This window comes from Trachypithecus francoisi, unplaced genomic scaffold, assembly GCF_009764315.1.
Source record: "Trachypithecus francoisi isolate TF-2019V2 unplaced genomic scaffold, Tfra_2.0 Lachesis_group4, whole genome shotgun sequence".
NCBI lineage: Eukaryota > Metazoa > Chordata > Mammalia > Primates > Cercopithecidae > Trachypithecus > Trachypithecus francoisi.
In genome coordinates this window covers 15,831,034-15,848,291 of record NW_022681469.1, presented here as the reverse complement: position 1 = coordinate 15,848,291, position 17,258 = coordinate 15,831,034, and the positions used below count along the sequence as shown (strand labels likewise).

The 17,258-nt window shown below is 43.9% G+C and overlaps 1 protein-coding gene across 1 annotated transcript; it reads left to right on the top strand.

Annotated features, from left to right (window-relative positions):
- Positions 1-907: 907 nt before the first annotated feature.
- On the top strand, positions 908-1,989 carry LOC117072797 (olfactory receptor 6V1). Its single transcript, XM_033193210.1, has one exon. The coding sequence runs from the start codon at positions 964-966 to the stop codon at positions 1,927-1,929; it is 966 nt and encodes a 321-aa protein (XP_033049101.1). The 5' UTR covers positions 908-963; the 3' UTR covers positions 1,930-1,989.
- The last annotated feature ends 15,269 nt before the right edge of the window (positions 1,990-17,258 follow it).

Here is a 17,258-nt window from a genome sequence, read left to right as displayed (position 1 = left end):
CGAAGCAGAGGCCCACTCTAAAAGACACTAATTTCTGGACTCAAAACTCTGACTTTCACTAATTTCATGATCACAGCCGGAGAAATGTGCACAAGTGTGGATCCTCAGAGAGGCAGCTCAGAAAGGTTCGCAGGGAGCCTTTAAACAGGGTCTTGGGGCACAATCTCTGGGTGTGACACAGATGGATCAGCCTACGTTCAGGGACTTCTGGGTCATGTGCACTAATGCTTTCTCTCCCTCCTCTCTTTTTTTCTGTGTTCCTCCCCTTTCTGTATTTCTCTATTTCTCCCTCTCTCATATTTGAATTTTTTTCTGTTCTTTCTCTGTTCCTCTGTTGTTTTCTTCCTAAATGTCAATGTCTGTTGCCATGTGGTCTTCCTTAATCCACTTCTCTGTTTTTCTTTCTTCTTCTTCTTTTTTTTTTTCTTTCTTGAGATGGAGTCTTGCTCTGTCACGCAGGGTGGAGTGCAGTGGCACGATTTCGGCTCACTGCAACTTCCACCTCCCAGGTTCAAGCAATTCTCATGCCTCAGTTTTGCAGGTAGCTGAGATTACAGGTGCCTGCACCTGGCTTATTTTTGTATTTTTAGTAGAGACAGGGTTTCACCATGTTGGCCAGGCTGGGCTTGAACTCCTGACCTCAGGTGATCCTCCCACCTCAGCCTCCCAAAGTGCTGAGATTACAGGCATGAGCCACCATCCCCAGCCTTCTCTCTTCTTAATAATGGCTTTCTATGTCTTTCCCTTCACTGATACCCTCACTCTGTTTCTCTATGACTCTCCTATTCCATTTTGTTATCTTTATTGCTTTTTCTTTCTGCTCTTCTGTTTATCACCCGCTAGCTACTTGCCTTTCTCTTTCTATTCTCTGTCTCTGTCCCTGTTTCTTCTGTTTCAAGGTCAGTGGTTCTCTGTCTCTATCTCTCTGTTTCTGCCTCTCCATCTGTCTTTTGTTTCCCTTGCATGCAGGGCCCTAGCCTGTGGATCATGGCAAATTTGAGCCAGCCCTCCGAATTTGTCCTCTCGGGCTTCTCCTCCTTCGGTGAGCTGCAGGCTCTTCTGTTTGGCCCCTTCCTCATGCTTTATCTTCTCGCCTTCATGGGAAACACCATCATTATAGTTATGGTCATAGCTGACACCCACCTACATACACCCATGTACTTCTTCCTGGGCAATTTTTCCCTGCTGGAGATCTTGGTAACCATGACTGCAGTGCCCAGGATGCTCTCAGACCTGCTGGTCCCCCACAAAGTCATTACCTTCACTGGCTGCATGGTCCAGTTCTACTTCTACTTTTCCCTGGGTTCCGCCTCCTTCCTCATCCTGACAGACATGGCCCTTGACCGCTTTGTGGCCATCTGCCACCCACTGCGCTATGGCACTCTGATGAGGAGGGCTGTGTGTGTCCAGCTGGCTGGGGCTGCCTGGTCAGCTCCTTTCCTAGCCATGGTACCTACTGTCCTCTCCCGAGTTCATCTTGATTACTGCCATGGCAACGTCATTAACCACTTCTTCTGTGACAGCGCACCTCTCCTGCAGTTGTCCTGCTCTGACACTCGCCTATTGGAATTCTGGGACTTTCTGATGGCCTTGGCCTTTGTCCTCAGCTCCTTGCTGGTGACCCTCATCTCCTATGGCTACATAGTGACCACCGTGCTGCGGATCCCGTCTGCCAGCAGCCGCCGGAAGACTTTCTCCACCTGCGGATCTCACCTCACACTGGTCTTCATTGGCTACAGTAGTACTATCTTTCTGTATGTCAGGCCTGGCAAAGCTCACTCTGTGCAAGTCAGGAAGGTCGTGGCCTTGGTGACTTCAGTTCTCACCCCCTTCCTCAATCCCTTTATCCTTACCTTCCGCAATGAGACAGTTAAAACAGTGCTACAGGGGCAGATGCAGAGGCTGAAAGGCCTTTGCAAGGCACAATGATGAGCCTGGGGCCCGGGGGGACCTGGCCTGCCTCCATCGAGCAGTTCTGTGGGGAGGGAGACCTCCAGTGAGTGGGAAGACCACTGTTGAGTTTCTTTAGTTTTTTTCCTCTGAGCAATAACTACAGTGAGCCCTCGGTGCTGCACTGTCTGGCCCAAAGCTCTTATGGGCCACCATGGAAGTGTTCCCTACATCCCCTGGCAGCCGTAAGAACCCTGAGAGTATCCAGAGCTTTCAATAAAGGGAAGTGCATGTGCTTTGCATTTGAGGAAGAGTAGCCAAGAAGTGCTCTCTGATCAAGAGGTAGTATCCAGTCCCAGTATGTGTGCATGGATGTGTATGTGTGTACATATGTGTGCATGTGTGTGCATGTTCGGGGCGTGCTTCTCTATCACAGTATGCACCATTACTGAGTGTATGCACCGTAAGTGCTTGGGCTACATGGGATCAAGGGAAAAAGCAAAACTTACCAAAAACAAATTGGTTGTTTTTCAATGTGTGTGTGAGTGTTGCGGGGAGGGCTGGGTCCTTATATGATTATTCATCCATTCATTCATCTCATCAATATTGAGTAGGCTGTGTATGTCAGGCACTGTAACAGGTAGAGGCTAAGAAGGTAAAAAAGGCATAAATGGTTTTTCGCCTGACAAAGCTCTTGGCCTAAGGAAGGAAAGAGTGATAAATAGCTGTTTCCAGCATAGTGGGGAAAGTGCAACAGTGGATTCACAGAAGGTTTTATGAGCATACAGGAGAGCAACACTGAGACCAGGCAGGGGCTGAATGACAGCTTCCTGATGAGATGACACCTGAGTAGCACATTGACTATAAGGTGGACACTGTGAGAGTGCAATTCATCAGGTACCTTTGCATCAGAGAAAGATGAAACGGAGGGAAATTAAAACAAGACAAATCTCCACTAGTGAGGAATTATGTGGTTTCCAGAGAGGAAATACTCAGAGTTTTAGAAAGATAAAATAAACTTTGCTCCTGTATGATTAGAAACATTCATTTGCCTAAAGGCAAGGGATTGTAATAAACTTAGTCAATTCATTTATTCAGTCATTATATATCCTATTTTACACACATACATATTATATTGTACATTACATAAAATATGGACATTATATTACATTCACATACGTGTGAGTATAAAATTCGTGAAAGTCTATTATGTCCCATGCAGCCTTTGGAGTCAAACATCAGCTCCACTGTCCTCCCTCCTCCAACTATAGCTGGAAATTTAAAAAATCTTCCAGTTACTTTGACCTCAGGATCATGGTGTTCCCTTAGCTTTTTCCTACGCGGAATTTTCTAAAGTATCCCCAGTTTAAGTTGTTCTGACACATTGTTTCTGTAAATATACTTTAATTTACCAAACTCTATTTCCCAATTTGTGATATATAAACTACAATCAAGAGTTTATTCATAGCTACACTTACTTGAAAACAATAAAACTACTAATTTATCACAAATGTCGAGCATTTAAAAAATCCACTATGTGGAAATGAATGAGGTAGGCTCATTTGGAGCTTGGGAGATGCAGCTTGCTTGCCAGCCCGTTGGGTCTCCTTGTGACCTCCTCTTACCCCAAGCTAACTCCTTCCTAAACGAGGCACCCCTTTCTCTGGCTTTCTCTGGCTTTCAGAAAGTGTCTTTCTTTCTTGCTGAGATACCCCTCAGCCAAGTTTTACATTCCTAGTTTCAGTTTCTGGACCAAAATTTTGCTAGTTCTTTAATTACATAACAGAGCAATGACTCTGGTGTTTGCAACTGCTGTTGAATGAGTTGATGTTGTTTTCCTCTGTTTATTCTCTGCTTGCTACCTAGAAAAGTATGTATTTGTAAAGTAAATGAAAGAAGGATGAGTAAATTAAGAATAATTCTACTAACAATATCTTACTTTTGCATACTTTTCACACTTTACGAACCACTTTTACATATATTTTCCATTTGGTTTTTACCCTCATAGTAATTCAATTAAATAAAGATTCACTGATCACCCATCATGAACAAACACTCCACTCAGCAGTGGCTGTTAAAGATGAAAGAAATGTGGAGTCTGACCTCAAGGGGTTCCCTGTACTGAGAGAAATTTAAAAATGTGGTTAATTTCAATAAGGTGTTTTCCTGTGGAGTGTATGAGAGCTCAGAAGGAAAATTTCTGATTCTGAAACTGCAGCAAGCAGTGTTCCTGGCCCGCTTTAGTGGGAAAGGGAAACATGGTTGAGAGGAAGAATGAGTTGGTCAAAGAGATGGCAGAACTGACAGCAGGATCTGGTTCTTCAGACCTTTTTTTCCATCTCCCCATCTTTGGAATTTTCTTCTTCCATCTGAATTAAAAGTTGGGTTAATTCAAAGTTGGAACTCCAGGATCTGAAGCTGCTGTTTTGCCTCCTCTAGACCCTTATTGAGCACGTATCTATTAAGTTTCTACAAGTTTGTAGACTTGTAATGGCAACAATTCTAGTAACCCTTTCCTCACAGTAATTGCACATTTAGTATCCATCACTTGAAAGAAACACATATTGGCAGAAAGCAAGTATAGATTCAATGTTACTTTTAAAGATTTGTGTTTCAATATCATAGGCATAGAAGCAACCCAGTTGCCCATCAATGGTGGACTGGATAAAGAAAATGTGGTACATATACACCATGGAAGACTACGCAGCCATAAAAAACAGTGAGGTCAGGTCCTTTGCAGCAACTCAGATAGAGCTGGAAGTAATTATCCTAAGCAAATTAAGAGAGAAACAGAAAACCAAATACCACATCTTCTCTTATAAATGGGAGCTAAACACTGAGTATACATGGACACAAATGAGGGTATAGTAGACACTGGGACCTATTCGAGGGTGGAGGGAGGGAGGAGGGTGAGGACTGAAAAACTATCTATCAGGTATTATGCTAATTGCTTTGGTGACAAAGTTATCTGTACACCAAACCCCAGCAATGTGCAATTTACCCGGGTGATAAACTTGCACATGTACCCCTTGAACCCAAAATAAACGTTGGAAAGAAGAAAAAAAAGATTACTATTTTATTGATCACAATTGGTTCTATGAGCATTTGAAGTATATAGCACATAATACCTATACAGGTAAGATATTTTTATTTTGAATAAATATTTTGATTCTGTTCATATACAACGTTAATTATACAATGGATTCACAGTCCCTTTGCTATGATACCATTTTCCCTGGGAGGTGAGAACAGTTGATGTGGTTTTTTGTCTATGTAAGGTCATTGGATGTAGATGTACTGATGGCAACAGCCTTTTCACTTCATAGAAGTGGCTTACACTGTAACCTAATTTCCGGGTGGTAGGAGGGCAAGGTTGCTTTCAACACCTAGAACTAATTTAAGTGTCGGCAAAATCATGGCAGGATTTCATGAAACTAAAATGTTTTCCTTGGCCCCAAATATCTTCCCACCCACCCTTCACTTGTCTGGCATCCTAGCTCTAAATGGCTAACCCAAGAATCCATCCTCACACATGTAAATCCCAGTGGGAAGCCAAAAAGTGGATTTATTTCTTCTAGTTGGGAGGATTAGAGAGCAAGAAACCGAGGGTATGAAAGTTTTCGAGGAAGAAAGACAAAGGTGTATAATCTCTTTCCAAAGGAAAGTCAGGCCTGGATCTTGCGGTGGTTGGTAGTAACATCAAGACCCTGCACGGGTGGGATTTTAGGAGTTTGGTGAGGTGAAAAACCCTCTGGGTCACACTAAGAAAAGGTCAGTGTTGCCTATAGTGGACTAGATTCCTATCGGTCTGATTCACTAATTCTTTCAGCACTAGGTTTTCTGATGTACATATGTTTCTTCAACAATGCCTGACAGGTACTGAGGAATGGTGGTCGTGGCTCAGTGGTCTGCTGGTAAATGTTTAGCCCCAGCTCTCCATTTGCTGAATTCTAGCATTTGCCAGCTTCCTGCTGTCAATATTTTCACCATGTCCAATTTCAAGCTACCAAGATGACATCTGAAGTTGGAGTTAGGGAAAGATGCCCTGCTGCATCGCCCCATATAGTATTTCTACCACACCGAGACACGTGGCCTAAATAACCTCAGTCTCATGGACAAAAGTACAATGTAGCAAAGCAACGAGGAGTTTTTAATATGAATCACCTTTGTTTTAGCATAACTTATTTGATTACGCGTTTCTGTTATCTACTTTTTTTTTTATCATGGCTGTGTTTAATTCCTGCCAATTTAACGGTCGATTTCCAGGCATTTCCATACATCCTCTGAAATCTAGGCAGAGGTTCCCAAAGCTTAACTCCTGTCCTCTGCACACCACGTGGAAGCTGCCAATGCTTGGGGCTTGCACCCTCTGAAGCAAAGACCTGAGCTGTACCTTTTTTCCTTTTAGCCACGACTGGAGCTGGAGTGGCTGGGACATAGGGCACCAAGTCCTGAGGCCGCACAGAGCAGTGGGGCCCTGGGCCTGGCCCACGAACTATTTTTCCCTCCTAGGCCCCTGGGCCTGTGATGAGAGGGGCTGTTGTGAAGGTCTCTGACATCCCCTGGAAACATTTTCCCCATTGCCTTGGCTACCAGCATTCGGGTCCTCATCTCCAGCTGAGACCACCTCAGCCTGGACTTCATAGTCTATATCACTATCAGCATTTTGGTCAAAACCATCCAACAAGTCTCTAGGAAGTTCCAAACTTTCCCATACTTTCCAGTCTTCTTCTGAGCCCTCCAAGCCATTCCAGCCTCTGCCAGTTAGCCAATTCTAAAGTCCTTTCCACAGTCTCAGGAACCTGGTAGCAATGCCCCACTATGGGTTCTCCAGGGGGCTCCAGAACATCACTAGCATCCTACCTCTGGGTTTCCCTTAGATCCTGCTCCCCAGTCAACGCTGCATTGCTGTCATTCTCCTTCCCTTGAGTTAGACACCTGCCAAGTCCTATGGAGGTAAAGCTCATGGCATTGCCCTTATAAGGGAACTCATGAATTATTTTATCTGATAGACACAGGATCCTCCATATATGAGGGGACCTGGCTTCTTCACTAGCAGCTGGGAAGCTCATCACTCACACTTGTGTTTCTGCCACTTCTCTCACTCAGTGGACAACTCACCCAGAAGTTCTTGGGTTACCCAGCCCTGGGGGTGAGTCCAAAGGACTGTATATGAGGCCCTTGTCCTTGTCATGGAGGAAGTTGGCTGTGATCTAAGGAGAGGGGACACCACAGATTTCCTTCCTTCTCCTTCACAGACACAGAAGGCAGATCCCCCCATTCTCAGTCTCATCTCCATGCCTCCCTTTTGTTGGAGGACCTGAGCAAACCAACCTTAAAGGGGTATAACACGTGACTAATTCAGCTGCTGGCAGAGAGGGAAATCAAGTATTTCAGAAAAGCTGAGCTCTCTGAACTTACTTAGGTTATTTGCAAAATTAAAGGCAATACAGTTTCAGCACTGAAGGTAAATAGCACCTTTGGTGACTACAATATGATTGCCCTAGGCAAGCAGAGATTTCTACACTGATGTACACACTGAAGTTTGTTGTAATCAAATATGCCCTGATATTTCAGTGAGTGGAGCATCTTGCAGAGGACACTTACAGGTCCACTGGGGGACTTGGGTCTGATTACTGATGATGCCCATGGCCAGTCTCCAGAAACCCACTCATTAATCCCGTCTTTTTAGGCTTTGGTTGTCTACACAATATACCATTTTATGTCTATGTTATTTTACACACTCAGTTGCCGCTCTCAGGAATTCACTTTTCCTCTTCTCAGCCTATAAAACTGTTCTTTGGACCTCAAAAAGTCATTTCAACGTAACTTTTAACTTAATCAAAAGAAATGGGGCATTCCCTGAGAGCTTTGCCTTCAGGAACTCAGGACTCATCCTTATGTCAAATTTCCTGAGATTTCAAACACTGAGGTTTGACATAAGCATTGCTTCTTAAGATTTCGAACCATGCAGTGAAGAAAGGGGCTTCCTCCCACAGTTTGGAATGGTCCATCTCTGGACTTGGTTCAATGTAGTTTTGTCTATATGTGGGTTCTGAGCTCCTTATGTTAGGTGTCGTGCCTTACAAATCTTTGTTTTTCCTGTACGTAGAATATAGTAGGTGTTCAATAAATGCTAGCTGTCATTAATCATGAGGTTTATATGAATTTGGAATATGAGTTAGCATGATAACCTAAACACGGAATGCCATCTTAGTTGATGGTAAGAAATATAGTCAACAGAGCAAGAGAAAAGGTTTCTCACTGCTCTACATCTCAGTTAGTTGTCTAAACTAGCACCACAATCAGTTCCAAGATGTGCCTAACAGGAACCAAACAAAACAATATGGAAGGCAAGAGTTCTAGAAACGGTTTGATGCAACCTCCTATTTGTAAACCTGAATATTTTGGAGGGGAATGCATAGATATCTTTGCTTACCTGCTAGTATGCCTGCATAACTGAAAAAGGCAGAACTGGGACAATGGGTGAAGGTTAGGGGAAGTCATATTGAGGTTTGACATAAGGATTTCTTCTTAAAATCTAGAACCATGCAGTGAAGAAAGGGGCTGCCTCCCACAGCTGGGCATGCTCCATCCCTGGACTTGGTTCAAGCAGAGTCCCTAAGCCAGTCTGTTCAGTGTGTTGCAGTGAGGATGCCTGCACCGAGACAGAGGGAGGTAGGCCTACATGACCTACTCCCTTGCAATTCCATGAGGCTGTGTTTTACTTACATCATGTCTTAAACCTGGGGAGCCTTTTATAACAGCTGCTTTGATTTGGAACCAGAATCCCAAGATTCCTCCCAGCAAGTTGCAAGATTTTTTTTAAATTATTTTTTCTTTTCTATCTATCCAGGAGTCTCATTTGACATTATGCACATTGACGACCCTGCCACATTAAGACAAATGTCTGGAACCAATATATCTAGACATCTCTAGGTCATGTCCACATAGAATTCTAACAGTGAGTCAGAGGCTGGGCCATTGATTGAAGTCACTCAAGAAGTTTAAAGTCAGACTAGGATGAGAGTCTTCAGGGTCTTTATCCTGGTTACTACTGTCTCTGGAAATGGGACCTGGGATAAAGCTCACCAAGGAAAGATGGCTCCAATAATAGCAAATGTGTCCCCAAATTCCCTCTTCCAATGCCTTTCACATTGTTGAGATTGGAACAAGGGCTTTCTTATACAATTTTCTGTTTGAAAATTCTACCAGCAAATTGTTTAGATCAGCGTTACTCAGATATTAATGTACATAGGAATCACCTGGGGATCCTGCAAAAATGCAGATTCTGATTTAGGAGGTATCAGGTGGGACCTGAGATTCTGCATCTCCAATAAGCTCCCCGGAGATGCCAGTGCTGTTTCAAGCATCACACTTTGAAGAGCAAAGAACCACAGGCAAGGCTGTGGGGCAAGTCAGGTTGCGTGATGCTAGATTCCCTGTGGTGATTGCTGTGAAGGCCCAAGGCTAGTCATACCTTCCCCAAAACTGACCAGAGACACCACTTCCGAGGAAATCCTATGAAAAACAGGCATAGCCTGCTACAGGCTATTGATTATTTTTAGTTTTTTAAGAGGGGAATGTGCAGAGAAAAGAGAGTAGCAGGAAGGAGTCCCTGGGGAGGACACTGAGTGACTCCTGTGCTGATTATTTTAGGAGGAGAAGCTGAGGAAAAGTATCTGCATCTCAGAAGGAGGTAATTACTTTCCACTTAGCTCTTCAGTTTTTCAGGAAGTTTGCAAGGAGGGCAAGTAATTAGTCTCTTGAGAGGTGAAAGAGACAAGTTCTCAGGATGAAAAACTTCTCCCTACTGGTCTTTACAGCAGAATCAGAAGTATCTGTCCACTTTGGCAAGGCCCACAAATGCAAAAATGTACTGTAGTGGCTGAAAATATATATATATATATGTTAGAGATCACTATCGCCTGTTTTTCATTGGCTACGAATAACCCATTTCTGAAGTCACCTCCACCCTTGACTGCAAGGACTCTGCACTCTTGAATTTCTCCTACCATCCTGGGTTCCCTCGTCTGCCTCCTTCTCTAGCTCCCTGTCTTTCTGCCATTTTCTAAACATGGATGTCCCCATATTTCTTTTCTTATCTTTGTTTTAAAAAAATCTCTATTTTCTCCTTCAGAAATCTCACCTACTTTAACCAAAGCAATCTTTAAAATGTAAATGAATTTCAAATCTGGATTTTGTCCTCCTCTGAGTCCCAGCCCACATCTCTAACCACTAGATTGACCACCACCACACATTCAACACATCTAAAGATACACAGATAGTCCTCCCCTCCCACAAAGGCCATGTTTATCGCTCCCAATTCCGCAGTCATCTAGGCTGGAAACTGGAAGAATGTAGCCTTCCTTCACTTATCCATAGCCACCACCCAAGTTCAAGGATCTGTTTCCTCTTAACCATTGCAATAACATTCTTAATTTTTTTTTATTGGTAGATTGCTCAGTCACCAACCTATCCATGCACTGTACTGCTATTATATTTTATTTTCTTAAGTTATTGTGTCAATCAACTGTTTTTAATAATCCGTAACAAGGCTGGGCGTGATGGCTCACACCTGTAATCCCAGCATATCGGGAGGCTGAGGCGGACAGATCATATGAGGTCGGGACTTTGAGACCATCGTAGCCAACTTGAAGAAACCCCATCTCTACTAAAAATACAAAATCAGCCGAGTGTGGTGGCATGCACCTGTAATCCCAGCTACCCAGTAGGCTGAGGCAGGAGAATCGCTTGAATCTAGGAGGTGGAGGTTGCAGTGAGCTGAGATCATGCCATTGCACTCCAGCCTGGGCAACAAGAGTGACACTCTCTCTCAAAAATAAATAAATAAAAATAATCCTTAACAATGAGATTTCATTTATAATTACTTTCAAAATCAATCAAACTAGCTAGCCATCTATCTTCATCCAGAAATAGAGTAAAAAGATGCATTTTAAATATTAACAATGGCTATATCTGGATATGCGTTATAGGAATTTACTTTTTAAAAATCTTGTATTGAAATTATATATATTTAAACTGTTGTATTAGTCTGTTCTGATGCTGCTATAAGGACACACCCAAGACTGGGTAATTTATAAAGAAAACAGGTTTAATTGACTCACAGTTTGGCATGGCTGGGGAGGCTTCAGGAAACCTATGATCATGGCAGAAGGGGGAAGGGGGAGCAAACACATCCTCCTTCACATGGCAGCAGCAAGGAGAAGTGCAGAGCACAGGAGTGAAAAAGCCCCCTATAAAACTATCAGATCTCATGAGAACTCACTCTCTATCACGAGAACAGCATGGAGGTAACCGCCCCCATGATTCAATTACCTCCCATTGGGTCCCTCCCACAACATGTGGGGATTATGGGAACTATAATTCAAGATGCGATTTGCGTGGGGACACAGCCAAACCATACGAAATGTATATCATGCGGTTTGGATATAAATACACATAGTAAACTTATTACTACAGTCAAGCCAATTAATCTATCCATCTCTTTATATAGTTACCATTTTTCATGTGTAGTGAGATGACCTAAGAGCTACCCTCTTAGCAAATGTCAAGTATACAATAGAGTATCATTACCTGTAATCCCCATGCTGAACATTAGATCGCTAGAACTTATTCTTCCTACCCAACTGAAACCTTGTACCCTCTGTTTTTCTATAGTACACATTCATTTCCAAATTCTCTTCATTTAAATTTGAATTCTCTTCATATATTATTTTAGTGATCAAAAAAAATTAACAACAACAATCTCTTCCTTTTTCAGTCAAATCAAGCACAGATTCTCCCTGGCAACTCCTGCCCTACATGACTCTGCCCATTCACCACCCTTCATAGTTTCATCCCCACCTCCTTGTTACACACTTTTTGCTACCACCAAACTGAACCCTTGCTATTCTCCATAAGTTAATTCCACTTTGCTTTCACACACTTCCCTTTTTATTCCTGTGCTTAGAATACTTCGTACTGCCATCTTTGCCTGGAAAATTCTTAATCCCCCACCAGGCACTATCTCAAATGTCCCCTTGTTTATGAAGCTTCATCCCCTATCCAGATGTGAAGTCACCCTGCCTGGAGTTCCCAATCAGGAAAGTTAACATGATCTGCCTTGCATTATCATTGTGTATCAGTCAGATTCCAAATCCTGGATTCCTAGCTTCTCAGTGTCAGGGCTCTTTTTTCATCTTTATAACCCTCAGAATGCCAAGCAACATTTCTTACACAGTGTAACTACTCATTACATTTTGGTTAAACAGGCCCGGTGCAATGGCTCACACCTGTGATCCCAGCACTTTGGGAGGCAGATGTGGGAGGATTGCCTGAGGCCAGGAGTTCAAGACCCAGCCTGGGCAACATAGAGAGACCCTATCTCTACAAAAATAAAAAAGTTAGCCTGGTTTGGTGCTGAATGCCTGTAGTCTGAGCTACTTGGGAGGCTGAAGTGGGAGCATCACTTGGGTCCAGGAGGTGGAGGCTGCAGTAAACTGTGATTACAACACTGCACTACAGCCTGGGCCACAGAGGAAGATTCTCTCTCAAAAATGATAATACTTTTGGTTGAACAAATGAATGAGCACATATGTTGGGTTTTCATTTCTAGTCCTGCGAAAGAAAGTTTTGCCAAATGGAAACTCGTATTTTCTTTAATGATGATGCGTATGTGTAATGCAGACTTTAACAAAATGTAATGGGGCAATCACGACCCCACAGTTTCTTATCAGAAAGCTAAAATGAGACCAGTACCAGCAAGGCAGCATCCTGGAATCAAGCATGCTATTATTTCTGCAGCAAAGTACACACATATTCACACTCAATGACATAAAGGCAGAAATGGCCTCATGTTTAGTTCAGAACAAGTTAAGCCATCTAAGTGCTTTGACTCAACATTTAAGAAAGAACTTTCAGCATTCAAAGCATTTTGATTACAGAATTGTGGATAAAGGGTTGGGAATGGGTAGACCCCATCCACTGAGGGCCCACCATGCACTGGCTCCCATGCCACAACGATGTTGTGAAATCGTTACCAACTTCATATCATAGATGATAAAAACTGAGGCTTGGAATGTTTAAGGATCTTAATCCCAAGTCATATGGTCAATAAATGTTGAGTTGTGATTTGAATCTAGAGTTTTCTAACTCCAATATCAATTTGTTTGTAGTAATCAAAACTTCAAGTATGTGGAATCTGCAAAGTGTTGAATCAAACACAGTGCCATAGCAATCTCTGAACACAGGACTCAAAGCTTATTGCCTATATACATGAATAAAAATGCTTATAGCTACAAAAAAAAAGCTGTTTAATACATGGCAAATGAATGAATGTATTAAAGTCTCACAATCAGCTGTGGACTATCAGTGATAGGTAGGAGATGGGGAGGTGTCCCTTTCCCAGCAGAAAGATCTAACTTGAGTCTCAAATGCTATTGTAAGACTGGTTAGAGGTGCTCCAAACAGGGTCAGCCCTCAGCCCTCCATCTCTTATTGGGAATCCATGACAATCCAGAAATCCAGGAAGCTGCTGTTCCTCCAGTTACCACTTCCCAGACTGTGACCTCACCCTTTTCAGCTCCCATATTGATGTCCTTCATATTCTTCAGCTGTTAAATTCCCAAGCCAGAATGAGAAATTCAACAACGCATGGGCCTATTTTGTGTTTTATTTGCCACCTGCCACTCAGAAAGCAACATCTTTCTACCAGGTTTCAGAGACATCACGTCTTGAGGCTCTCCACTCTAAAACATCTCAAGTCTTGCAATCAGAGGTCAAAGGGGGATTCTAAGATAACCTTTGAGTCAGGAGTACCCCAGTTCATGTGGCAGGCTTAGCTGCATACCACGCCAGCTGGCCTCCTTTTCAAACTGGCCTCCACCATAGCCCCCACTTTTGTGTCCTCGCCCTTCACCCCTCATCCCAAACCCTCTTGCATTGCTCTTCCCAACCTCTGTCCAGCCACTTACACTTTTAACCCTTAGTTTGTTTTTTCCCTGTTCAAGATCTCACCTCTCCTCTCAGGTTTGATGACTGATGCTCCCTCTCTTCATACAAAATTCATGCCAGTCACTTCCTCATGAAGCCTCAAGACTCTGAGTCACAACACGCCCCCCAACCCCTTCCAATTCAGCAAGCCTCAGGACAAGTCCCTGGAGTATGTCTTAGGACCTTTTGTGCTTGTTCAAAAGTTTCACATTCCAAGTTTTTATTTTAGAAAACTCGTTGCTAGTTACAAGTGAAGTTAACATAGGTAAAGTGTAACTTGAATGTCAAATAGACTTTTTTCTGCATCAGAGTCTTTGACAGAATAGGTTTCCCTCAGTGCAGGCTCTCCTTGCTACAGAACAGATCCTCCCCTCGCTCAGGCCCAGGAGTCCTGCATTCCCAAGATTCAGGCAAACTCAACTTGTCCAACCAGTAGACCATACAGTGCTCAATCAAAACAGGCCAAGCACAGCCTTGGCTGTTACAGAGTGGCCTAGTCAAGGCTGTGTTTAGTTCTTTAGCATATGCTTTGGACAGCATCCCACATTAACTGTACTTGCAGCCTGGACTCCCCAGAGGGCCCTCAGCTCCCCTCATTCATTCCTGTTAAGGATCCTTGCTGATAAGAGATCCTGTTTATCTTTCTAAGTCCTTCATGCAGGTTTTGCAGTTCACAGCTCTGTTAAAATGCCAGCTAGCAGAGAGCTTCCACATCCCCATATAATATAATAATCCTCCAGAGACTTGGAAGATTTGAACGTTCTCTCCTGATGGTGTATCTTTCTCCCTCTCCACATTAACTCTCTCAGTCCTCCTAGCTGAACTATCCTTGTGCCTTTTGACTCCTGAAACAATGTTTCTGCTCCAGAAAATGACCGTTTTTGACCCATTGGGAATGCAAAGGGGGTAGCAGTACGGTCACCCTGGTTCTTTGTGGCAGTGATGTCCATCATCAGTGTCCTGGGGGCATGCCGAGCTCCTCAGTGATGGAAAGAGCAGGGTGAGGAATGAGAAAGAGGAGAGCAAGGAAAGTACCTGAACAACCCTCACTGTTGGCAGGTCTTTGCAAGGGGCAGGTGGCCAGGGGAGGACATAGAGGTAAACAGCTCCCTGAGGCTAGCAGGCCAGCTAGCAGCAATAATTAAAAGCAATAAATGGTGCAAGAGCACCATGCACTAAGCAGACAAAGATCTAGGGAGGCTCAAATAGAAAAGAGACACTGCAGGACTAGACCTAGGCTGAGCTTTCCCAGCCCCAGCCTCAGGAAGGGACCAAAGAAGTGGGTGGGACAGAGCTCCTTAGCTTCTTCCCCAGGGGGAGGGCAAAATGGGACCAATGCAGGGGGTGGAGTCCTGTCATGACGGAATGCAATGCTGCACCTAATGTCAGCAGTAGCACAGTGAGCAGGAGGAAATAAGCAACTCAATCATTCATTCACTCACTCACTCATTCATTCAGAAAGTCATGGACAATACCAAATACTGCTGGTGCTCTAGGAATGTAGTGCTAAAAACAGTCCTGGGTTTTACCATTCAATTGCAAAAACAGACAGTAAGTAAGTTTAAAACAACAAACTGTGATAGGTGCAATGAAAGGGGCATGACAGAAAGGCAGGGAAGGGGAGGGGGACTCAACCGTGTCAGGCCACACCCTACCATTCAGGTCCAGGAGGACCTGGAGCTCAGACCCTGTGGATAACAGGGCCAGTGTAATGGGATGAATGGGGCAAAGAGGTTCCTCTCAAACTCCCTGCAGGCACCGTCCCAATCTGGGTCCTCTGGGGCAGCCCACAGGAAAGAGCAACAACGCGACCCCAGGATGGAGATGCTCCACTCTGCCTGGTGTGCTCTCTTTATCTCCTTCCTCCTGCTATTCAGGCAGGAGACCTGGAACTGAAAGGGATTCAGAAAGATGGAAGTTTCCCACCCTCTTCAGTGCTGACAGTGTGACCCAGCAGGGTCTGGAGTAGGAGCATGATGGTAGTTCCCAGGGAGCAGTTGCCTCTACTAGGGACTTGGCCACATCCCAGGACTATCCTCAGTTTGGGGAATGTGAGCTCCTGGGAGCAGGCAGCAACTGGGAGTCCACAGGGGCCTCCTAGGAACTGTGACTGCTCTCTCTCACACTCTCCTGTCTCCTGTGGGCACGGAGCTCAGTGCAGCCCTGGCAGCCCTGGGATCTGCAAGTGGAGTGAGGAGAAGAGGGAGAAGGAGCAGGAAGTTGGGCGCCAGTTGTTTTAGACACAGACAATTCAGGAACAAAGAAAATGAGCAAAGAATCATTACCTCTGGCCATCCAGGAGGGAAAAAAATAGGTCCACTGTCTTGTTGTTTTCTCATAAATGAAAAATAAGAGAAATGCCAAAGTAGAAAAACACATCTATTTTTAGAAAAATGAAATGGCCAGGGCCTGAGCATTAAGATACTGAGTGAACCAAAATGAGAAATCAGGGATCTGTTTACAACTATAAAATGGAAAATATACATATATATACACACACACATATATATATATGCACATACATAAAGGGAATATGTGTGTGTATGAATGACAAACGTATTGTTGTCAATTTGTAATTTTGTATATTATACCAGCTATGAAAAATTTTAAATATGACATTGAGACACTTCAGTAAACACAAAATTTTATTGTGACTGCCAAAACCAAAGGAATTTTGTATCTCTCCTTTTTTTTTTCTTTTTTTTTTTTTTGAGACGGAGTCTTGCTCTGTCACCCAGGCTGGAGTGCAACGGCACGATCAAGGCTCACTGCAAGCTCCGCCTCCCCAGTTCATGCCATTCTCCTGCCTCAGCCTCCTGAGTAGCTGGGACTACAGGCATCTGCCACCATGCCTGGCTAATTTTTTGTATTTTTTAGTAGAGACGGGATCTCACCATGTTAGCCAGGATGGTCTCCATCTCCTGAACTTGTGATCTGCCTGCCTCGGCTTCCCAAAGTGCTAGGATTAAAGGCATGAGCCACCGCACCCAGCCCAGAATTTTGTATCTCTTTATCAGCAAGACCAGCTTCCCTGACTTCTCCACCCACCCAAGGATGTGCATCATGTCCAGTGCCAAGGACTCAAGAAATGATATAGTCCTTTTCCTTTGTTCCTTGCTGTACTTCATGACAATAACAGCTTTATCACGTGTTCCTGCAGACATTGTCTCATTTGATCTTCTCATCAACCCTGTGAAGCAGCCGCTATGGGTGTCTTCATTCCACCACTGACGGTACAGAGGAAGCCTTGCTCCAGGGCATGCACCTAGTGAGTGGTGTCTGGGTTTGAACTCCAAGGAGCAGAGTACAGGTGATCTTCAGCTTGGGTACTTTAGACTTTTACACATGACCTTGCATACCCTCTACACTGACAT